At 38.7% G+C, this 24,661-nt stretch overlaps 1 protein-coding gene across 7 annotated transcripts in view; it reads right to left on the reverse strand.

Annotated features, from left to right (window-relative positions):
• Positions 1-1,437: 1,437 nt before the first annotated feature.
• The window catches only part of rgs12b (regulator of G protein signaling 12b), a 53,686-nt gene continuing 30,462 nt past the window's right edge, over positions 1,438-24,661 (reverse strand). Inside the window, exons 6-19 of one of the 7 annotated variants that reach the window (XM_044114167.1) lie at positions 22,532-22,553; positions 15,767-15,936; positions 14,296-14,388; positions 14,028-14,171; positions 12,163-12,345; positions 11,823-11,973; positions 11,464-11,549; positions 9,384-9,587; positions 9,082-9,155; positions 8,862-8,988; positions 8,281-8,377; positions 8,032-8,111; positions 6,274-6,547; positions 1,438-5,974 (exon numbers count right to left, since the gene is read on the reverse strand). In XM_044114167.1, the coding sequence (XP_043970102.1) occupies positions 5,370-5,974; positions 6,274-6,547; positions 8,032-8,111; positions 8,281-8,377; positions 8,862-8,988; positions 9,082-9,155; positions 9,384-9,587; positions 11,464-11,549; positions 11,823-11,973; positions 12,163-12,345; positions 14,028-14,171; positions 14,296-14,388; positions 15,767-15,936; positions 22,532-22,553 (2,310 nt within the window). In that variant the 3' untranslated portion in view covers positions 1,438-5,369. The remainder of the gene's footprint in view (positions 5,975-6,273; positions 6,548-8,031; positions 8,112-8,280; positions 8,378-8,861; positions 8,989-9,081; positions 9,156-9,383; positions 9,588-11,463; positions 11,550-11,822; positions 11,974-12,162; positions 12,346-14,027; positions 14,172-14,295; positions 14,389-15,766; positions 15,937-22,531; positions 22,554-24,661) is intronic. The other 6 variants (XM_044114168.1, XM_044114169.1, XM_044114170.1 and 3 more) reach the window with 6 other exon arrangements.

A 24,661-nucleotide genomic window follows, 5' to 3' on the forward strand; every position in this document is an offset into this window, starting at 1 on the left:
ACAGTCTGTATTTCCCAGACACAAACCAAAATTAGAGATTGGCATCTGAACACTTGAAGAATAAAATATTTAATAGGGTTTAAATTTTTTCATATGACTCTGTCTCACTGTTATTGATATCTAATTTATTTATAGTAAAACCAGTGCACAAACTGTCCAATGAGTGTTAGAATCATACTCCCAGGACATAAAATACAAAGTGTTTTGATTTGTAAATTAATTAGCTGGAAGCCAATAAGGCCAGTGGTATTTGTACAAAATGTTCTGCTAGGAGCTTCCAGTACTTTCACCTTTAAATCCTAACCTGATTTATTTCATAAAGGAGGAAACCAATTTCGATATGCCTGTTCTGCTCAATTTTCAGAACTGGTCAAATAAAGTCAGTTGCTGTCGTTGTCACACGTTAGTCCTTCAGGAAACAAAAAGAGATGATCAACAATGAGGAATTATACAAACAGAAAAAAGCAGCAGAATCAGGACCTCATGTGATGATAGTGATGCAAGCAGACGTGGACGGTCTCCTTCCATGGCCGCGAGCGTGTAAGTGGTGGGAAGTGGGAGCAAACTTTGTGTTTGTTAGCTGACGACCAAAGACTCGAGCATGACAACGGTCGCTAAACCAGACACTGAGCAGAGAGGAAGCCCTGCATAGCTAATGACCCGGTCCTGGAAAGCTTTTGTAACTGAAAAACAAAACTCCAGTTCTGTAGACAAACACACAAGAGGCTAGAAAGACAGGAGAGGAATATTAAAGAGAGTCAATGGTAAAGAGATGGAGAAAACAGTTAGTGGTCAAAAACTGGTAAAGAATTCAAACTCAAGAACCTGTAATCAGTTTTTATATTGATGTAATGATGTTTATGGCCATGCACAGCTAAACAGTGGTAGTACTGCTGCCTCGTAGCAAGAAGGTCCCAGCCTGGGATCTTTCTGCATGGACTTAGCACGTTTTCCATGTGGAGGTGTGGGCTCTCTCCAGGTACTCCAGCTTCCTACCACAATCTAAAAACAAGACTGTTGTGTTAATTGGTCTCACTAATTTGCCCTTTGGTATGAGTGTGTTCCTGTGTTTCACGTCTCGGTGTTGTCATGGACAGACAACCTGTGAAGGGTGTACCACGCCTCTTGGCAAATGACCAAAGGAGATGGAAATATAAAAATCTGTGTGAAAAAGTATGTATTTAAGATATACTGTGTGCTTTGTTTTGGTGTCCCTCTTAACAGAAACAATAATTAACCATTGTAATCTTTATTTGTTAGAGATTAACTCAACATTTTAGTGCTAAACACAACACAAAGAACGCTAGGTTAGCTTTCACCTCTTTTTAATGAGGCTCCTTTATATAACCAAAAGGTTTTAATACTAGAAATAAAAGCAATAAAGCAATTTAATCCATAATAAACATATACTGTTTATTTCTACGGCAGGTAGCCTGTAAAAATAACTTATTCCTTACATCTTTTTGTAATGAGTGCAGAATGCAGGGTTACAGATGATTTGGCTTCATGTTTCTGAGTTATAAATATGACAAACTTAAAACAAAAGTAGATTTTGTTTTACGTTATCAAACGATGCATTTTATGATGTATCGTTTCATAACGATACATCATAAAATGCATTGTTATCAAGCGATAACAATGCTACCTCTGAAAGCCCCTGTGTTATTATGCCGACCATTAATGGTGGAGCTTCGTTACTCTGTCCCCATCTGATGAATGGAAAGTCAAAGCTTTCCAGTTTAAACTTGGACATTTAATTATGCACTAAAATTAATACCGGTTTCTCTCTATGCTTTACAGTTCGGATGTTGTTCTTGTCTTGGGATACTGTAATGGTTTACACCAAACATTTCCTCTGTTCAGTCTTAGACTATTGTGAAAGTGAAATTATACAGTCTCTGCAGAGGAACACACTTTCATATCAACGTTAGCAAGGGCCTGCTGTGCAAACTGTGATGACATTTTAGGGCTTATGGTGACTTCTTTTGGCATCTTGCGGTCTGCTTTTAGGATCAGCTTGCTTAGACAGCCAGACCTAGACATGTTTTTCATGTAGACTTTTTTCCATATGGGGTTGTGAGGGGTTTTGAATTATACAAGACCTCTTTGAATCCTTTAGCACACTCAAAAGCTGCAACCATCTTCCTTCAAGATACTCAGGCAGCTTATCAAATCTTTCTTTGGGTTTGACTCTCACTCCAACAGTCAGGAGCACCAAACTAAATGCCAAGATTTAAACACAGCAAACTTCCTTCAAAATGCTAAATAAATGTAATTATGTGCACCAGATGAAAAAGACCTGTGTGTGATCGTACCCTTTCACTAAGAAATAAATATAATACGGAAAAGCTTGCTTTTTGCTTTGAGTGACTTGAGCTTTTGTAGCAAATCAATAAAAAAATTAAAATATTGTTTTTTATAAACAAATTAAACAAATTAATAATAGACCAAGACTATAAATCACCCCCTGCTTACTATCTATTTTTGCTAGTTTGTTTTGTAAATAGCTACGGAATAAAATTTCAAACAGAGCAGGGCAGAGGAGGCACAGTGCCGAAAAGGAAAAACTGGAACAAAGCTGATATTCCTGAAAACTAGAAAAGGACAGAAAGTTGGTCACATGAGGATACAGAGAGTAAAACGTGTGAAACATTTATTTGAACTATTTACAGAGCACAATGTCAACTCAGATGAACCGATTCCTAACGAGACAGCATGGCTGTGATGCCATTTAAGAATGCAACATGGTGGTTTTCAGGGAACTATATACAAATTAATACTTTTAACCGGTGGTAACAATGAAAACAACATGATGCATAAATTAATGGATTTATACAGTAAAGTTAAAAATTCATACGAAATGAGTCCAGATAGAAGCTTGCAGAAAACACAGCTCCAAGCTTTCTAATCTGAAAAAGAGATGGTCGATCAATAAGAAAAAAAAGCTGCTTGTTTACAGCCAGTGCACATTATTAAAAATCACATAATCAATGAGCAAGATTGCACACATAAGTTCTTGCGATACAGTCAAAATGCCTGAGGTAAGAGAACAATGATGGAAATGGGTTTAAAAAAACGCATGTACTGTATAAAAAGGTAGTTAAGCCTCTGTGTTATTGAGTCAGACCAGCCAGCTGTTACATTAAGTCAAAAACTATATGATCTCTTTAAAACTGAACTATTTTCTTAGAGCTTTTCAGAACCTTCCTGGCGTTTAGTTTCTAGTGGCTATTTAGTAGAGATGCACCGAGCCAGTGGTTGGTGACCAGAATCAAGTTTCGGTTTGATCAGCTGGGAAATCAAAAATAAAATCTTGTTCCAATCATTCATCTTAATGATATATGAGTGCTACCATGTTTCAGTGATATTAACTCTCCGTAACGTGGATGTTGCTACTGAGTGTAGAAGACTCAAAGTTAGCCATTTTGAGTTTCAGTGAGATGTTTATCAAAACTCAAGGAAAACACATTTAAGTAGGCATTTCTACATTAAAAACTTTTTTTTTGGGGCTCTAGTGGCCTTTATTTGAAAGTAAGCCAACAAATAAGGGCTGAGAAAAGCGTGAAAAGACATGTGGCAAAGGTGCAGAGGATGGGACTCGAACTCAGGGCTTCCGCATCGAGATCTGTAGCCTCTGTACGCGGGGCGCCCGCTCTAACCACTGCACCACACAACACTCTAAGAAGCGATTTGAGAGGAAAAAATTTTCTACGACATGTCGAGAAATCTTTGTGGTTCCAGATGCAAAAGAGAGAAACACCTTCAGCAGATAACAGGAAGGCTAAACCAAAGTTACTCTGTTGTGTTATTTAGAACTTATAATACAGGTTATCTTGGAAAATAGTAAAATTAAGATATGGAGCTACTCTGGGGAATGAACTTGAAGACTGGGATTTTAACAATGCTAGCCATGCTAATGCTAATTTAAGACTCTAAAATAGTTTTTTTTGTTTTAAAGATAGCAAAATCCAATTTTACAGTCACCAATCTCTCATAGAGATGGTGGTCCCTATTAACGACATATACTAACAGTAATATACACTAGCTATATTAGCGATATACATTAAAAGAAATGTACTAGTGGTCTCCAATGCATAATAAAATAGGTAATGACTGTTCTGTGCAGGAAGAGTACAGTGAAACATTATAAATTTGAGTTTTAAGTAGCTACTCTTAAAGAGAATTTGGAATTGGGTGCAATCACATCGCCAGGTCAAAGTTTTACAAAAACCGGAGGATTGGAAACGAGCCCCAACATTTGTATCGATGCATCTCTATAACCAGAATAATGATTTTCTAAAACTATGGCTGCTTAGTCACATGTAGAATGAAACAGACATGAAAAGTAAAGAAGAGTAACAGGAAAAAATATTACAAATAAAGTCTTGTTTACAATTGGCTAAAGTGCATTGTTAGGATTTTGTACATTTAGGGACTGGAGGAGTGAATTTGGCACAGGTTTCTACCAACCTCACCCTCAGTCTTATGTCTCAAAGCAAACGTAATCCACAGCAAGTCTGTCAAAAAGTCCACACAGATACACACCACACAAGAAAATCACAGGGGAACAATTTGTCCATGCTCAATGCATCTAGTTTCCTCTCTTTGTATTTTTGACACATTTTATTATTCTAAAAGTGGACTGCTGGGCACGAAGTAGTGCACACTTAAGCCTATCGCAATAAGCAATAGTAATGATAAATTTAAATGAGCTCAATTATTTCCATTCGGATGACTTGCGTTTCTTGAAGGACAGTTTTGTTTACAGAGATTTCATAATCCATTTAATTTATGGTTTCAGTTGTTTGAGATTTTTATAAAAAATTTTTTATTGTTTTAGTTGTTGTTTATTTTGAGTATTAAAAATATCTTCTAGTTCCAGTGTGAAGTGTTCCATAAAAAAAAAAAAAATGTTTATTACTCTTTAAGAAGACAAACTTGAATTATTATGCCCTTATCATTAAATTAGTTGCGTCTAGACAACTAATATTATCGTTTATCACAATAATCTCTTGGACAATTTATCGTCCAAACAAAATTTGTTATTGTGATAGGCCTATGAACACCTCACATTATCAGATTCACTGCTGTCTAAATAAAATCTAATCTCTACTCTTTGCAATTAAGCTCTTCACTCTGATCTTTTACATTAGTTGTGTGTATTTTTAGACAGTCCTGGAATAAAACTTCTAATTAGCATTTAAAAAACTGAAAATTATTTTAGTGGCAGGGAAGGAGGAGATTCAGATGCATTTTCTGCCACGTGTGAGTAGTGGCGAGTGAAGTAACTCCAGACTGACTCTAGTGGGTCACCAGTCCCACTAACAGTCAGGTGAAGAGAGCGGTGCAGGTTCAGCGGTCTTAAGAGTTCACACCGGCGAGGTACCTGAGCAAGGCTGACCGTCCTGTGCTTGGTGTTGAGGCCGGGGGAGGGGCTTACTCGACAGGGAGGAGGGAGTGATGTAGTTGAGGCTGGGGCTGTTAATATCTCCTTCTCCCACAAGAGTTAGATCTGACAGGGTGTCCTCCTCCAGCATCTGGATCGATTCCCCTCTGGCTGAGTCCTGGAAGAGACCCTGCGCGCCGGGTCGGGTTGACTGGATGGGGGAGACGGTGGCTGGAAATGGAGGGGGCGGTCTGGTTTTTCTGCCACCTCCGCACTCTGCGCCCAGCGCTGAGTCCAAGCTCTGCGACTGATGGCTCGCACTGAGCAGGTACGAGCCACTGACCACGCCGCCCCTGTGATTACCATTTCCCTTGTTTCCCCGGTGGCTGCTGCTGGGGAAGCCGCCATTGTTGCTATTGCGGGAATTCGGGGTGGAGCAGATGGGCTCGGGGTTGCGGGGAGGAGCCGTCGTCGGGCTGGTTGGTGTGAGGCGCAGAAAGTCCGGCAGCTGAAGGTCGCTCTTGTTCAGCAGGCCTCGCTGGTCGTCGGCCCGGTTGCTCTGAGCTTTGGATATGAGGTCGAAGAACTCTGCCACACGCACAGAGCGGCGCACACAAAAACACAGAAACACATGAACAGGTTCCCACGCTTGATCGTACACATCCAGTACATCTCAAAAACTTGGTTTTGTAATGCAGAAACATGCAGCATAAGTATTAATCTTTTAGACAAGTCAGAGCTATATTTGGTACAAGCAAAGACTGGAGTGTGCTACGTGTAGCTAGCTTTAAAGCATTGGGTGTTTGTACAGTTCTGCAGACAGGCCGGAGGGTTAGTGTGAACACAGCCACAGAAACAACAGAAAAGGGAGGTTGTTCAGTTTTTACCTTCAGCTTCGTCTATATTAATCTTTTTCTGCTTTCTTTTCCCCGGAGCCTTATGCAGAGAGACAGAGTGGTTGGGTAGGGGCTGGCTGCTTGTGCCGGGGCCAGGCCCACCCTTGCCATTTTCCCCATGGGGGTGGGCTGAACCGCCTTTCCTTGTTGGCCTGTCGTCCCCCTGGGGGCCACACGAAGAGCGGAGTGGGGCATTAGAGCCCTGATGAGTCACAGCGGTGCACGTATCGGAGGAAGCAATGACAAGCGGTGGAAACCAGTGGTGCTGATGGTGAAGAGGGTCATAAATTTTGACAATTTGACGGTGAGCGGGAGACACAAGTTTAACTGGCTGGGGATGATTTTTGAGAATGTCACGAAAATGTTTAGAAGAAATAAACATTTGACTTGCTGTGTCTCAGAGACAGTGGAATATACACCACCTGGCCAAAAATTTGCTATTTTTGCGTTGTTTAGATTTTGAGAATCTGCTGTGGCATTGTTTTAACTTCAAGTTACCGGTCTGACTCCAAAACAGACATGAATCAAGAAATCGACTGCTGACCAGAAATCAGCCATTTTTCAGCTTGCTTGGCCAGACTGTCGACAATCAGCTGGAACCTCAAAAGTCCAGCTTTCTTTGGCTTATTAAAACTGCTACCAAATCTTCCTGCTAGTGTTTCCCAAAAACTAAAAATGAGCTATGTTCAGTATCCTTAAGATATGCTTCATCTAATTCTTATATCAGACGAAGCACAGATACAAGAAGCTACAGAAAGGAAACTAATTTGATAAAAATAGGAAATAAAATATATATTAAACGGGGCAGGCCTCTTTCGATCAACATCTCCTCCTTTAAGTCGCCCATTTAAACACTATATACCCATGTTTCTAAATAATGTTTCTTGTTCCTTTTCCAAATCTGTTTGCGGCGGTCTTGTAAGTTTGTTGTTTGCTTAATGCACACTAGTAATTTGAGTTTTTGATTGTGAAAAACATATTCTTTAGGATGTGGAATTTGCTCGCAACAACATTTAACACTTGCTGCTAACTGAACATACTAGCCTCTGCAGTCCTTTGCCAGATGAAGGATTTCACCTATTGGTTCAGTTAAACGAAGGTGTTACCTTTCATTTTGGCCAGATAGTGTATGGAAAATAAATTCAGCACAAACTTGTCCTTGGATGTTCCACTGAGACAGTTACAACGGCCGCTTTGTGTGCTCGGCATCATCAACGTGAAAGCTCACAGAGCAAAACACCAGGGGGTCAAACTATCCACTACTTAAAGCTGCACTACTGCAACTAACAGTGAAGGGAAGCGATCTGTTTCTCAAAACAGATCCAGGGATTTACTGAGGATAATGAGGACAGCAAAAAGAAAGTCTCTACAGCAAACTACAGCTTCTCCACCACCGCTACGATAAATCGCTGAAGATTCTGGCACCCAGCAAAAGTTGCCGTTGTTACAGAAAAAAAAAAAGGAAAAAAATCAGAGAGGAAAGTTGATGATGCATCCAGCCACAGGCAGACCACATTAACAGAACATGAGGGAACCTTAACAGAGTGATGCAGGTCTTTTTGCACCACAGCAAAACACACCTGTGAGCATGTTTAACACACAGCAAACAGACATGGGTGATTGAAGACAGCAGGAGGGACACTTAGTAGAGCGTGACATTATCAACCAGGCAGTGGAGACATTCAGAGGGTTACACAGCATTCAAGAATGGGAAGAAAACCTGAAACGAGAGGATGGAGGAGAGCTTACTGTTGCTGACTGGTTCCTGCTCGCAGAAGCCGGAAGGTGACTCTGAGCTGCTTTGATTTTATCTGTGTGAGGAAACCAAACTTAAATTCAATTAAGTTTGGTTAATTGAATTTAACCAATTAACCAAACTTGGTTAAATTCAAGTTTGGTTAATTGGTTAACCAAACTTGAAGAATGTTTGGTTAACATTCTTCTTCTGTTAACCAAACAGAAGAAGAATGGGAATGATGGGTGTCTGTGTCTTTTCACCTTTCCCTATGGCGTTTTCTTCAATGTCTAACACAACTCGCAAGCCATCCAGGTTGGAAATAGGAAGCCCGAGATCTAAAGGTTCCGACTCGCCACTCTGCATCACAGAAAGACATTTTAGAAGAGGCTCATGTTGGCTATTTAAAAAACTTAAAACTGAGGCTTGCATGTGTCATTATCCCTTGTGAGTTGGTAGAACCAAATTTTGCTGCAATTCCAGCACAAATTGTATGAGTTTACAAGCTTTTCACAACTAAATATTAGAACATTTGCCCATTTTTTATGCAAAATAACAAAGTTTAGGTCAAATTTCTTAAAAACGTATCGTAAACATTGATTATTGGGTGTAGTATTGGTACATTGCAGCTCTGACTGTCTGTTTGATGTTATCATGTGTGAATGTAAACCTCTGGATGGCGTATTTAGGATGATGCCCGCAGAAATAAACAGAAATAAATGCTAAAAATCTCCATAAAACAGACTGAGGTTTGTATTTATTATTTTATAAAATGTGCATAAATTGAACAGGTTTGAATACATTTGAAAGATCTGCCTTCAGCCCAGGAAAATACTGTACTTACTATACGTGCCACTAAGTCAGAGAGGTGCAGGCCATATTTGGCCACAACAGGCCTCAAGACCTCAGTCACTGGTTTAGTTGGTTTAGCCTTCAGACCCACAGAGCGGTTGATGGGCACCAAGTCAAGCCTGGAGGAGGGATACAAAGACAACAAATCATATTTTTGTGTGAGCCAAGGTCTGCAGTCCCACGTTCATCTCTGCTGTTGACATGTTTTATACCTGAACAGAGTGCGCTTTTCTAATCTCAAGTCTCGAGAGCTGAGGGTCATACAGTCTTGGTCCAAAACAAGAGGCTGAGAAAAAAAAAATGACAGGAAATATACATATACTGAGGTAGGTGCTTGTTCCTATGAAATAAATCTGAGTCAGAGTAATAAAAATAAAGTAAAAAAAGCAAAGTAAATCACTAATTAATTAGTTATTTATATGAATAAAATACTGAGAAATATAGCTGTAGGATACCAACTCAAATCTATTCATGATATTAAAAAAAGCTCAGTCAGACACACACTGAGGTTTACCTTCTCTCCTCCGACAAGGAAAAGGTCGATAGCTGCCAGGTTGATGCAGAGTTTGTCACAAAGGGCCTGCAGCAGGTCTCTGATTGACATGCCGGGCCGAAGAGGCACCGGGCAACACGAGCCATCTGGCAAGCTAATGTTACATTGCCTCAAGGGGGCGCTGCTTCCTCCTCGTTCTGATGCGGCGCCACGGGAAATATCATGCTAGAAAAGTAAAGAAGGTTCAGCTCATTTGAGTAATTTGTGCTTCATCATCTTCCTAACCTCCTCCTTGTGACTCTGAAATTAAATTTGACAAAAATATTTTTAAGGACATCAAAAGTGGTTCTGATGAAGAGAAAAACTGTAACAAGATTATACCAATGTGTGCTGTTCATGAGTGTTTTCTACTAATGATAACCTCTGAATAGGTTATGAATAGGTCCAATCTCTCCTAAGGTGGAGATTGGAGTAGAAATAAATTAACATCTAACATCACAAACAGAAATAACCAGATAAACCTATAGAAAGCACATCCACCAAAATCCTCCACCAAGATGAATGTTTTCATCTCCACCAACAGGAGATGAAAACATTTACAATGAATATGTTTAAATCAAACTAAATATAAACAGCTGATCATCATCAATATAATCATCTTCTGACATCTTTATTCTCACCTTCTGTCTTTGTTCAAAGACACAAACACAAAAGGTGAAGAAAGAAACTAAGGATGTACAAAATGGACAGTGAGAGGAACCGAGAAGTTGTGCAGAATCTCACAACTGCTGCAGGAGCTGGGCTCTGGATCACATTAACCTTCTGAACCTCCGCTGTTAGCCAGACAGTACCAGGAGCAGAACCACACTGTTACACAACTTTCTGCCTCAAGCAGTCAAAACGACGAGCTCCTGTTTTTGTTATTTATTACTAATACTTTTAAATTAATCATTTCTGACCGTATGTTGCAGAGAAATATTGTCTCGTATTATTTGATGCTGTTCAGTACACAAATGTGAACTGATTTGATGAAGGCAAAGAACGGAGAATGGGAAAACAGTAACAAAATTTGGAAAACGTTAGTAAGTTTATGCTCGCTGATGGAAGCCTCATAAAAGGCGTTGTGGAACAGCCATAACATCACACTCTTTGTTGGGTGAGGTGTGTTCTGTTCGCCTTACATGCATTCTGCCACTTCTCTATGACTGTTTTTCATCTGCTGCACAGATGGTCAAAGAAGGAACTTTTGAATCAAAATGTTACAGAAACTTGAGAAAATTTCTAAAAGTGTCAAAAGCAGAGGTGCACCGGTAGATGACCACAACTGCCTGATTTATAGTTTGACCTGCAGAAACTCTTATTATTCAGAGATTGCACTGTAATCGACACTAGAAGCCATTTACATATGGGAAGTTCTTATTGAGCAAATAGAACTCAAAATTATGTATTTCTTAGCGTCAGCAGAGCGTTCATATGAAGTCAGGTGAAACAGAGAGACACGAGACGCTATCTTAAAAAGTACTTTTATGTGCAGACATGTCTGCAGTTTACTAGAAGTGCAAATGAGTTAGAGAGTGCAACTCTCTAATTTTGAGAAGATAACAAGAAGGCTGATATAACCACAGTAAAATCCCTCAATCTTATGCATTTTCCTCAGTCACGGAACATGCTAGATTTAGGATTGCTGGCAGCCTTCTGGAAATTTCTGAGTTAAGGATCTATAGACCATCAGGAATACAGCCGTTTTAGTAATGCTAATAATGCTAAATGAGTTAAACGCTACAATCATTTTGCCTTTGGAAAACATGATAAAACTCTGTTTTCCATGTTTTACAGTGACTGTGTGGTGTCACCTATTCTACAGGTATAAAAATGTATGCAGCTCATGCAGAAAAACTCAAAAAGTATACTTCCTAGTTCTTAACTAGAAATTAGAATCTGTTAAAATCTGTATCAATAGGTCAAAGCTTCCCGAAAATCTACCGTCAAGTGTTCCTTTTAAAGGGAACACTGACATTAAAGCTGCTCCGTGCAAAAAGAAGCTTCCATGAACCAATTATTAGCAAACTGATTGGATCAAGATGACTCTCATCAGACTGACCTCATTCTTCCCCGAACCTGACGTCCCCAGTTCCAGACTCGCTCCGGAGGACAGTGAACCCTGGGACTCCCGACGACCGTTGGTGCCTGAAAATAAACAAACAAGCAAATAAAATTGATGAGAAGCGTCATGAGCAAACACATGCTGAGTGTAAGAGCGACTCTTGACTAGATTCTAATTAAATGCTTCAGCAGATAACATCTTAGGAACAGGAAAAAATACAAGAACATAACAGACCATTTATCTGTCATCAATCCAGCATCATAACAGATGTTACTAAATTTTCTCATTTTCAATGCATGATCACTTTATCATCTCTTGACAGAAGTTATGAAATGAAGAATGGAAAATGGACTGACTGTAATTAAAATCAGCCAGCTCCCGCTTTTTGGGGCCTTTGCCAAAGCTCCTGTTTCGGGACCACGAAAAAAACATGCCCTTCCTCCGGTCTCCTGAGTCATCCCGACTGTCTTCGTTCAAAGATCGCCCTGATTTGGTCTTCTTGTCCTCCTGTAAGAAACACAGCAATGTGTGGAGGAGCAGATTGGGACATAAACAAATGTGGACACAATTTTATGTTATTAAAAGCTGCAAACTTAAGCTGTTTTCACTCATAAACATGAACATCCAGGGCATTAATCCAAAAATGCCTGTTCTTTTTCCATTTAAATTAAGGCACAGGGATTTCTATTGGCTTACCTTCTTGGGAGTGGAGAGGTTGGAGCGGTCGGAGCCGGTGGTGCTGTGCTTTGACGTTGGGCTGCTGGGGATGTGATAGGGGTCAGGAAGCGGTCTGCCCTCCACCTCAGCCAGCATGCACTCCTGATACAGCCGAGACTTGAGGAATCGCGTGTAGCTGTCAAACTTCATCAGGTTAAAGATCTAATGGAATCGGGAGGGAAAAGATTTAGGGAGGTTAAAAACATAAAAATAAAAAAATGTATGAAAGAATGGTAACAAAGACGATGATGAAAAAATGAGCAATCCATGAACATTAGAACAGGAAAGAAATCTGTGCAAAAATCCAAAAAACTACTCAAACAATCTGTATGGCATTTTGAAGCAGAAAATGAAAAAATAAAAGTGAAGTTAAACCAAATGATGAAACCTTTAAGCTGCTCTTGGAACGCGTTCTCTTGGAAAAAACAAAGCAAGCTTGACTTATGTCTAATCCCTATCTTTATAGAAAAGCTTTTTAAGATTTGCTGCTTCAGACTAACTTTATTTAAGAGGAGCTGGCCAAGCTGCAAATACCTGGGAACACAGCATAGACAACTTTACATAACATAATTGGTATCTTAGAAAACGTATTTTTAAACCTTGTGGAAATAACCTTTTTTTAACAAAAAAGGAAAATATGAAAAGTGTGACATGCTTTTGTTTCCAGTACCTCATGATCTGATTTAAAAAAAAAAAAATCTAGTTCAACCTGTGAACTGTAATCGGTGTGTAAATTAATCTAATATGAATCCAGCTGTTCTGTGAAGCCCTCAGAAGCTTGTTACAGAAGAGACAGCATCATGAAGGCCATGGAATATGTCCAGCAAGACAAATACCCTAAATATATAACCAGAGCAACAATGTATCAAAAAAGCATTACAGTGTGTTAAAATTGTCGAAAGTCCAAACATCAATCCATTAAAGAATATTTGTTAATGCTTGAAAACTGAGGTTCAGACACTCTTCAATTGCTAGAGACCGGAAAAGACAAACTCCATAAGATCAGCTGTGTGAAAATGTAACAATATCTGGTTCTGGAAAACAGTAACTCAGAGGATAAAAAAAAAGACACATGCATACCTCACTTTTTAGATATGCATTTGTATAATAATTTTAAAAGCCATGTATCCATTTTCACTAATTTGTGTTGGTCTGTCACCTAAAATCCCCATAAAATACACTAGAGCTTGTGGTTTAACATGACAAAACGTGGAAAAACTTCAAGAGGCATAAAAATAATCAACTTATCTACATTCTATTTGTGATTGAAAATGTAAGATGAACTATTTAGCTTTTGAAATGAAAGTCAAAAAAACAAAAGACTGTGATGTATTCATGGGTATAACAACAATCAAAAGATATTCTGGCAAGGTTGCCATAAGGCTTTTTCGATGTGCGTGTGTCTGCGTGTGTGTCTGCGTGTGTGTGTGGTTATTGAACAGAAAATGCGTGGGTGTCTGATAAGTAAAAAAAAAAAAGGATGATAGGGAGGATATCCTTCAGGCCTTGTGACTTCCTTATCAGAGTTTGAACATCTGAGCTCCGCAGCTGAAATCAATAGGGCTTTTCAGACACTGTGCCCCGTCGACAACATGCGTGTGTAAGGAGCCATTCAGGCCGGTGTTGCTCGACAGCAGGCAAAGATGAATGACTGGCCTTGTGTTGTGTTAGCACTTGACACTGTGTTCAGAGAGCATTTTCAAAAGAGTTGTGTTTTGATTCACTTTCAAGAAGAATAATAAATTAGTCTTGCAGGAAGTGGCTCTTTTTTTTTTTTTTTTTTTTTTTTTGCATGTGAAAGGTTCAACTGTAGCAGAAGCCTTTATAAAAATGTGTCTCCGTACCTGCAGCTGCTGCTCCTTGAACATGTCCGGTTTTGGCGCGTTGAGGATATCGTCAGCAAGCTGGGCTTGACTGTCGATGTTGACCGGTGTCGTTGCTTTACTGGAAAGGAAGCTGTTGTAGATCTCTCTGGCACGCTGCGAGAGCTAAAAAAAATAAAAAAATAATGATTTACTACAGTCAAATGCTCAATAAAAACTACATAGTACAGGAGGAGTTCAAATGGATGCAAGTCTGTGCAACAAGTATTAATCAAATAAGGTTTGCTACCTGCTTGTTGTCATTCTCAGGAACATGGCTGAAGAATTCACAGGCCTGCCAGAACAGAATGTTCTCCTCACTGAACTCCTTCTTTAGAAACTCCTGGAGAAAATAAATGAAACATGGATTAAAAACGGAAGACGTAAAAAACCAGACAAATTCATGTATTGGTCTTAATCAGAAACATGTAGCAACGTTTGCAAAAGTATGAGTGGCAAGAACATTTGTTTTGTTTTTTTCGTTTTAGAAAAAGTTGAAAGACACATTTGTTCTGGTGTAAAAAGTAAAAGCAGGATCTGTTTGACATGATTCACCCAATACTGTCACACAGCTGTGTATAATACTGAGCAAAACTGTGTTGTAATAATTTAATGCTGCTATATTTACAGTGCCAGCCAAATTCACAAAGCAAGCTAACAAAAATGTTTAAAAACACCTAAAACAAATCAACTATTGTTCCTGTAGCAGAATATCACAAAAAGATGTTGGGAATCCTAAATTTAATTTGAACATCAATTTATTGTTTCTTGCTTGTTTGTTGTTGTTTTTTTAATCACATAAAGCACTTTCCTATATTTATTAAATGGGGAAATGAATGCCATTGTAGGAAATAAATGTTTTTATTGGGGTTTTTTTATGTAATAGTGTCTCTTCTCCTTGGTCTACCAAGTAAACATATTCAAAATCAAGTTGTATAATATCCTAATCTTCTGTGCTTGAAAGAATATTTTGTTGTAATGGATTTTCAAAAAAGTCTCCTACTATTTCTGGGTGGAAGAAGCTTATTTTGGAATACTTTCCTCTTGACTTTCGGACATGCTTCGTCCACTCTAAGACTGACATCTTTGCACGCATACAGAAGCCCTTTTGGACTATCTTGAGAATAGACTAGAATAGAATAGAATAGAATAGAACATATACTTTATTGATCCCCGAGGGGAAATAGCTTATTTGTTGAAAGCTACTCCATCTTAGGTAATAAGTACAAAGTTTGTAAAATATATATAAATACCTAAGAGTGAATAATAAAGAGTGAATAGTTCAAAATGACGAGATATAAACAAATAAATAAATAAATAACAAGCAGTATATTAATCAATATATTGACCACATATATTGTGACCACATGTGCACCATCCTGCCTCGAGCATTTATAAATTCTTAGACTTTGACTATAAAATGATGAAAATATAGTTTCTTTTCCTTTTTCTTTCCTTTGAACTGCACTGCTGAGCTTTTGTTTTGTGTTGTATTGTTGTTCTCAAACCAAAAATTAATAAATATATCTATAAAGAAAAATGTAATAGTTACCAAACTTTGGTACCTCTAACAAACCGTTTAAAATAAACAGAAGTAAACAGAGAAGTCCAGAAACCCACTTTAGTCACTGGTCACTAAGTTGGACGAGGATTCATGTTTATCTTGTCACCAAGCAGAGGAAGGAAGGTGGGTGAGCAACGTTCAGGCGATGTTATTTTACCGAAAAGTAGCGGACTCCTACAGGGTCCTGCAGCAGCCGCTCGAAGCAGACGGCCCAACTGGCCACCCTCCTCTCGGTGTGGCGCCGGTGACTCTGGACGCTGGGCAGGCTGGCATTACTGTTCAGACTGTTGTCGCTGCTGCAGCCCTGCAGCTCCACGCTGTTCAGCTCTGTTTACAAAAACAAATCCACTCGTAACATTAAATCCTTGTTTTATTAAAGGCTGAAACCGCTCGACTTTAGTGATGTGCAAATCAATCTACCAAAGATTGTGTCCGGACAGTTTTAACTTGATCAGTTTTGATCAGTCATTGGCAAGTCTATTATTAGAGAATCACATTTTTCCTTTGCATTACTTAAATGCATAGACTACTGTGAGTTGAAAAGAAGAGCCAAATATTTTTCTTTCTTGCATGAACAGGGATAATAGTATAATTTATTACGTAAATTTATATGCAGTACTTTTCAGTAGAGCCACATTCAGTCAGCTACACATTCACACACAGATACACAAATCTACTTGGGGTTACCTAGGGGCACATCAACATGTGGAAGCTGGAATCAAAGCCACACGTTTCAAATTGCAAAGCGACTTTCTCTATTAAGTTGCTGTAGTTCCTTAAATTTTCAGTTACGGTTCAAATCTGCTTTGCCAAACAAACCCTTAGGGGAAAAAAAATTTGATTTTATTGAAATTTGAATCGGCAAGTCAGACGTTTGTGATTCTGAAAAAATTATCCTGATATCATTTATCAGAATCAATAAGTGATCATTATAAAAGTTGAACCTGAATAGTACTTTTAATCACACCCTGTGGCTAAAACTGCAACTTTTTCATTACAAGATTATTTTGTTTTCAATTGTTTGCATACTTTTTTTTTTACTCTTTTTGCATCAACTGCAAAACAAGATGAGATCTGAATTAATTTTATACGTATTAAGTTACATCAGTATTGTAACACCATCTTGTATTACAAGGCAAGACATATGAGGTCCCCCAAGGTTCCATCTTGGAGGCCCTCTTATTTAATATCTGCAAGCTCCTGCTATCTCAGATTATAACACGTAATAAGATTAGTTATTAACAGAACTATGGTGATGATACACAGTTCTACATTACAATGTCAGCAATCCATCCGAGAATCGAACAGATGCTTAGAACAAATCAATGCGTGGATGTGCCGCAACGTTCTCCAGGTCAACAGAAACAATATAGAAGTTATTATCTGTGGACCTGAAAAGGAACAGCACACAGCTCCAGCTTTTACAGATGGAAACTAGAGATGAGGCCCAAAATCAGGGTGTAGTGATGGACTCAAGAGGGAATTTCAGCGGAGTCCGCTGTGGTTGTACTGAAAGCAGCACAGTCACACCGGAACTCATTAAGCACCAATGTTTCCCCTGTCAGTTTAGTAGAAACCTGCCCTGGGAGACCATCTTCTGCTCCTGGGTTTTCCTTTTGCAACAAAACACCTAGATACAGCACTTTCAGAAGTCCAATTGGTTAAAACCAAGCTACTTATTCACAATAACTTTAATAACTCTTTATATCCTTCAACCGGTTTATATAATTATACCTAATGTCTATATGCTGTGGGCACTTGAACCTTATCAGTGCCCACAATCCTGGCCAATGAAGCTGACTCTGTTTCTAAAAACAAGCTGTAATTCTAAAAACCCTTGTAACATACAATCTAATAGGCTTTCTGAATCAATCCATGCTTTATAATTCTTGGAAAAGTCTTGGTCAATCCAAGAATTGCTTGTTTTTCCCACTACTCTGCTGCGTTGTGCCTGTGTTCCTACCATTTAGCTCTGATCAGTGTTATATTCCTGTTTGATACTAACCAGGCGTCTTGTTTAGCGCAGACACTTTTATTAAAGTATCTTTTCATCTTCACACAGGTTTCTCACAGGTATGCCACAAAAACTCTCCCCTTCTGCCGTCCTATTCTTTGCATTTATTCATTCAAATAAACTCATGATTGCCACCTAGTGGACATAAGCATAATTCATCCAATCGTCACAATCAGGAGGCAAGGAGAGGAGCTGAGAATAACCAGCAATGAGCTGCAGGCCAGACTAACAGAAAGTGGCCTGCTATATTGAGATAAAACCAAAGGGAGAACAGCCACAGGGAGGACAGCGGCAGTCAGGTGCTCTGACCAACGCAGATGCCGTAAATAAATATTTTTTTAAAATATGTGAAAGAGGAGGATTGTACCCACAGCTAAAGTCCTCTCTGGCTAAAACCCTCCAATCCGGGCGATCGGTGGACACTTTCAATGTGACTTCTGCTGTTGCACTTCATTTCTTACTTTTTTAAATTTATTACTATTTATCAGTGACAGTTTTCACACCGGATCTTTAAAATTGTTTGCAATTTTTCTGTTTTTATCCACACATTTCACAGCAAAGTTCTGTTCAAGGGCAGATTAAAATAAGCTCCTGAGGCTTCTGCTAAATATTAATGAATATTTATCGCTGTATATAAGGAGAAAACATTAATCTGTGTAAACCTGTCTGTGCTGTCTAAACCAAGCGCTCTGTTCAGCGTCACAGACCCCAATGCACATATCAGAGACAGACTGATAAAACAAAGTTCTCTCAAAAAAATCTAACTAAAAATACACTAAGCAGCGGCTTTATAAAGCAGGTTATAACATCTTGTTAGGCTGATATTTCCACAGTGTGTTATTTTTTTCACCACTCATTTTTCATATTGGCAAAAATGTTCAATTTCACAATCGTCTTAGCAGAGCACAGTCTTCTTCTACCTGTTTCTTTTAAATCCACACTGCTTTGTGTTAGTCTATCACATAAAATCCCAAAAGAAATATTACATTACCTTTTGTGAATGTAATTTGAAAAGTTGTAAAATATTTCAAGAGGTCTGAAAACCTTAGCAACAGATGTTTTTTTTGTTTGTTTTTTTGCCATGAGACTCACAGAAGAAATTGTTTAGCATATTTCTTAAATCCAGAATTTAAGCCAGCTCTGTTTAACAGACAGGGAAGTAGGTAAAGTCAGCACACAAAAGGTAAACAAATATTTTCCTGTCTTAAATTACAGTCTACACTTTTAATAGTGCAACCTTAAATGGTTTTCTGTTGTAATAAATGGAGTGATTAGCCAAAATGCTAACTGTGCAGTACACACTAAGAGAAATAAAGAAAAAGCGCAATATTTTATCATCAGCCGCAGAATTAGCATTCCTCTAAAACCTCAATCAGTATAGAAACTAAGCTATTCAATACCACAGTCTCCACCATTCAGTAAGTTTTATTGCTCTTTCTTGCGCTCTACATTTTTCTCCAGCCGGAATACAATCTATGAAAACTCCTGCGGTCTCCTCACCTGGGTAGAGCTGGTAGGAGCCTGTGTGGTGCCAGCGGGGCAAGTATCGAATCCTTTGGGGTAACCAAACCCCTCCATCCATAATCACCCTACCAGGGTCCCTCTCTCTCACCCCCCTCAAAACCTCAAACACTCCAGCCTGAACAAATAGTCCAATTAAGGGCACAAACAGCTGACATCACAGGGAGGAAGAGACTGGAAAGAGGGGGAAAGAGAAAAAGGTGCAGAAGCAGACGCGGCCGTTGGTTAGCAACCTGGATGACAACCTGAGGAACCACAGAGAGAGTTGGGTCGCAGAATGCACACACACCTGCATGCACACCAACACACAGGCACTAGCTTCCAGCTAGGTAAGTGATCCAAGTGCACGCAGGCCTCGAGATGGTAAATAATTCAGAGCCGAGGGAGGGGACACTAAAGCACAAACACAAACTCACGTCACAGAAACACACACACTTGAAGCACAGCATTGATGAAGGGCTCGTTAAAGGAAGGCCACTACTGAGACTAATGAAGCCTGAACCCCAACACTACTACACACACACGCACACACACACGCACACACACACGCACACACACACGCACGCACACAGAATAAAATGCTGCCATTTATACTTTGTGATGATTCTATGATTAACCTTTTCAAATGCAACTGTTTAGAGGATTCATAGCAGAAAACTGCAGATATAACAGGAAAAAAAATACAATAAAGACAATAAAATACTAAAATGTGGTGTCAACACATTTCAGGCTAGACTGCTGAAGGTATATTCAGGATGGGTTATTCACACATGTATGGATTACTGACTATCTGGCATACAGACCACATTTACCACCATTCGTATCTTATAGTGAAGAACTCGGGCGTCCCACAGGGGAACCATCCTCTCTCTTCTCTCTAACGATGTCACACTTTACAGAACAGATCCATTCTGCGCTCTACTGTGTTGATTCTGCACATACTTAGTGTGCTACTGTTGAAGAGCATTAATGACAACTAGAGTACCAAGTGGTGTAAAAAAACAACAAATTCAATTTAGATCTTATCAACACAGAGCAGACACCCAAGGTGTGAGAGCATGAAAAGCTCACAGGACGATAGGGGGTCACGTTTTGTAAGGAAGAAATACTAGCAAGGACTGAATGGTGGTGAAAGTCTATGGATCGTATTTTTATTTATTTTTTTCCATTTTTTTTCTCCAAAGAGTTTTTGCGGCACTAGTGGCCCGTATTTTTCGCGACAGTGGGCAGACAGGAAAGAGGGCGAGGAGACATGCGGCAAAGGCCGCCGGGACTGGGAGTCGAACCCGCGACGTCCACGTCGGGGACTAAAACGTGGGGCGTGTTAACCCCCTGCACCACCACAGCATTTCTAAATATATTAACACCAAGTACATCATACCTGTGAAGTAGGTAAAACTGAACACAGCAAAAATAATATTTATTTAAAAATTTTACAAATAATAATAAGTTTAATAACTAGTTTCTGCTGTTAATGCATTGACAATGTCTGTTAGAATGAATTTCAAGAAAGAAAAAAATATTGCTAATTATGTTCCTCATGTTGTAACCCCTTTTTGGATTTTCTTACAGCTTTCTTTAGCTTGATGATGATAATGCAAGCTAAAAACTCTGTTTTTCTCAAAATAAATTTAAGGAACAGACCAATTGATGTTAAGGAAAATAGTTTTTTCCATGAACATTACAATCTTTATGCTGTGTATCTCTCACACACTAGCACAGAATGGGTTTAACTTTGCTCATAAATCACAAAACAGTGATTCACTGGTCTTAGTTACAGAGGAAACAAGATCCTAAACTTTTCTACATTAAAACTGAGCGTCAGCTACAAACTGCTTCAAAACCTTTTCTCTACCACTTCTCACACTTCTGCCCTCAGTTAAGGCTTATTTGTACATTTCTGGGGTGCTAAAATCCCATCAGAATGTATCATTGCAACATGCAACAACTTGGCAAGAAAAACATGTTGTGACACAGCACATCCATTTTATTTCCAGAGCCAAGTAAAATGGATTTACTTGGTTCTGGATCAAGTAAATCCATTTGTAAAGTGGTAAATTCATACCCAAACACCGTTTGGTTTCCATCCTTCTATAATTTTACACCTGAATAAACAGAACAAATCTATATCACCTCAATTTTCTTGGTAGTTTTATGTGTCAATGCAGAAAGCATTAGGAACACATATTACATTTGTGTTAGTCTCATTATGATATGTTCCAGGGATGAAAAATCATGAAAAGGTCAACATGTCATTTTTCATGTATAATCGAATTGCATTCTGTAAAATTTTCCAAAAACTTTATTTTTAACTTTTTCCATTAGTTGAGCTTCTGATCTCTATTTAGGCTAATTAAATATGACCAATTGAAAGCAAGATAACCTAGAGTGACCTCTTGTTGGTGGACATTATTTATAGAACTCCTCTAACCAAATTTCCTTCGGTTTCTCTATGAGCAGAATGTAGTAAAGTACGTTGGATAGTTCAAAGTGAGTATAAAACATTCCCCTGGCAAATCCAAATTAATCCAAAATGGTGTAAAACGTCCTGTGGAAGATGGCTCCAATTTGTACTTGGAAATGTCCGATGCAAAACTACTAAAAGTGCAAAGGTTTTTGAAATAGCTAAAGGGTGAAATTGTTATATTACGAGGAACGCGAAAGCACCAACATCCTCTCAGAGTTCAACTAAACACAACAAATTAGCTTGTTTCTGAATTAATCTCACAAAACCAGCATAGAAGTGAATTTCATCTTTTGCTGGGAAGGAGCAACTGATTTAAGCTCACAACGTTTTGCTGCATATCTCCACACAGTTAATGTGCTGACACATATGAGACTGTGCATTGATTGCAGCTGTTGAAGCACAGACAGAGGTGGGGAAGGAGCTGAGCAGGTTGAACCAGATTCTACCCGAATCTGTTTTACCCAAATATGTTTTACTATTTAAGATGTAGAGTACTACTAAATTTGATCCGTTTGGATATGAAACCAAATCACACAAAGTCACTTGTAGGTGTGATTTGAAACCACTAGGAACAACAGCGGTAACTCACGTCTTTAGTCAGATTGGAACATCCACTATTCTTTAAGAACTACAGTACTGAGAGGGAAAAATGGCAACAGGAAGAATAAGGAAGTTCCCAGCACACTAAAAGGACTCAAATGACTTTAGAAACAATAAGAAGTTTAGCAGCAAAAGTACACAGAAAGACATCTAAAGGTAAGATTTATTCCTCTTAGTACAGAAGTGTTTAAGTGGCTAAACATAATACTCTAAAGTTGGTCATTTGTCATAACCCAGTTGTAAATTCACTGCTGAGATTCAAAATATAATAAGAAAGCATTCAGGCTGGTGTTAAATGTTTAAAAGACTCATGTACTCACCTCCATCAGAGACTGCAGCGGACTGAAAAGAGAAACACAGAGACATGGGTTAGGATTGTTCCTTGGCCCAGAGCTAACACACATTTATCCAGGCTCCCACAGTCTGTGAGGGCCATGAGGCAGCTGCCTGGACATGCACTTTCAGCCACATGGAGGCTGTTACAGGCCAGGTCCCGTCATCGTACACATTTTCACTCCATAACAAGTTAGTGCCCACTCTTATTGTATTCAAGGTGGGTGGAGTCGCCTAAACAGGCTGCGCTTGCTCTGCAGGGAAACTTCCTTGCTGAGTGGGAGGGGCTTACTGTGTGCTTTGCTTTGAAAAAGGTAAAAACGGAGGCATGCCCTCAATTTTACGGAAAGGTGAAATGTTTGTCTACATATCTGACATCTCATTTCAACTCAAAGGAGCTTAAATAGAGAGTAATATACACCAAAGCAACATTTAGATTCTTTGTATAAAGTGGAGCTGGTTGCACTTAAGCAATAACCTATGAAAGACAATTAGTATGCAAATCATAGGACAGCAAACAGACAGTTGAGCGATAATGGCATCATCTACAACAAGCCTCCTCACCAATCGAACTAAACAAAAATATATTGGTAAAACATGTTAATATTACAAATATTTTTTTGTTGCTATCTGTGTTGTCAACCCCCTATTTAATTGACTTCATAGAAATCCTTGTATGCAGAACCAAAAGAGTTTGAACTTAGTAAAGGCACAACAAAGAGTTTTTGAACATGGTTTTGTCTTCACTGCAGAGAGAAGGAAACAAAAAGCCTGCAGCAGCTACTAGATACCTAGTTACCAATGATAAAGGTAAGTTAACATTCAACCATATGTTTGCGCTCTTCAGTCAAACAATTGTTATTAAACTTCCAATAAAGCAAACACATAAATAACTTTACAGAACATGAAACAAGTGTTTAAGCTTAGAAAGATTTCAGAAATGAGTATTTGTTGGAATAATCCTGCTCTTCTTTCACAGCTTTCATGCATCTCGACTTGCTCTCCACCAGTCTTGCACATTGCTTTTGGATTCAACTAACCAGTCTTCTTTAAGCATTTAGTGATGGGTGATGGATTCACCCTGGAATGCAATGACTGTCACACACTTACATCTGCTGATAACAGAAAAAAAATGTTCAGTGGTTTCTTAATTTTTTCCAGAGCTTTTCTTGGAACTTCAAAAAACATTCTTTTTTCTAAGCTAATTAAAACAGTTTACAGCATCTTCTCTGCTTGCAATGGTGTGAGGAAAACATTCTCTATCCCTTCAACAAAAACAATAGTGTCCTATTGTATCTGAGAATATATGGATATTGAGTCCCGTCAAACAATTTGAGACATATTGTATGTTTATTAAATGTTAATTATGCTTGACACAAGCTGTCAAAATTGTTAAAACATTACAAGATGTTCTCTGGACTAAAAACTATAATATGTAGTGGAAGTACGCACAACCGGATTAAAGGTTCTTGTCATGTAAAAGATCATTATATATATTTTTCAACTTTACAAGTGACGCATAGCCTGCAGAATTCAGTTGAACAAAAAATAAATAATCTTTCTGTGAAAAAAAGTCCAAAAGTTGCAATAACCTAGATACAAATAGGTACTCATAAGTTATTACCTTGTTGAAGCAATTTTGTATGCAAATTTAGCATTCAGTCCTCCTGACTTCATATCAGCCATCAATTACATGACTCTTATAAACCTATAATAAAGATCAGATGTCCAGGTGGGACAACATTACCAAAAGATGACTCTAAACAAGAGACGTGCAACACTGTGGGGCTGGAGACAATTCTGGCAAGCGTTTGTGTTCTCCATGTGACAACAATCGGCTGTCTTCTCTGAATGTCTGGACAAAGGAATAGGCTGACATATTTTTGTCCAAAGTAAACATCTATGCCTGGCTAAAATTTCCCAAAACTCTGTGGGAGGTAAATATTTGGGCCACAATTCCAGATGGTATGTTTGGCACATGAGCAACAATACAAATTATCAAAAGCACACTGTGACCTTTGTGAAATGTTATGGTGAAAAGGATTTGGGGGCTCTTTTACCTAGACTGAACTCTGTTTATTTTCCAAGAGGATATAATTATTTGTTCCAAATGAAAG

This window comes from Gambusia affinis, linkage group LG04 (assembly GCF_019740435.1).
Source record: "Gambusia affinis linkage group LG04, SWU_Gaff_1.0, whole genome shotgun sequence".
NCBI classification, from domain to species: domain Eukaryota; kingdom Metazoa; phylum Chordata; class Actinopteri; order Cyprinodontiformes; family Poeciliidae; genus Gambusia; species Gambusia affinis.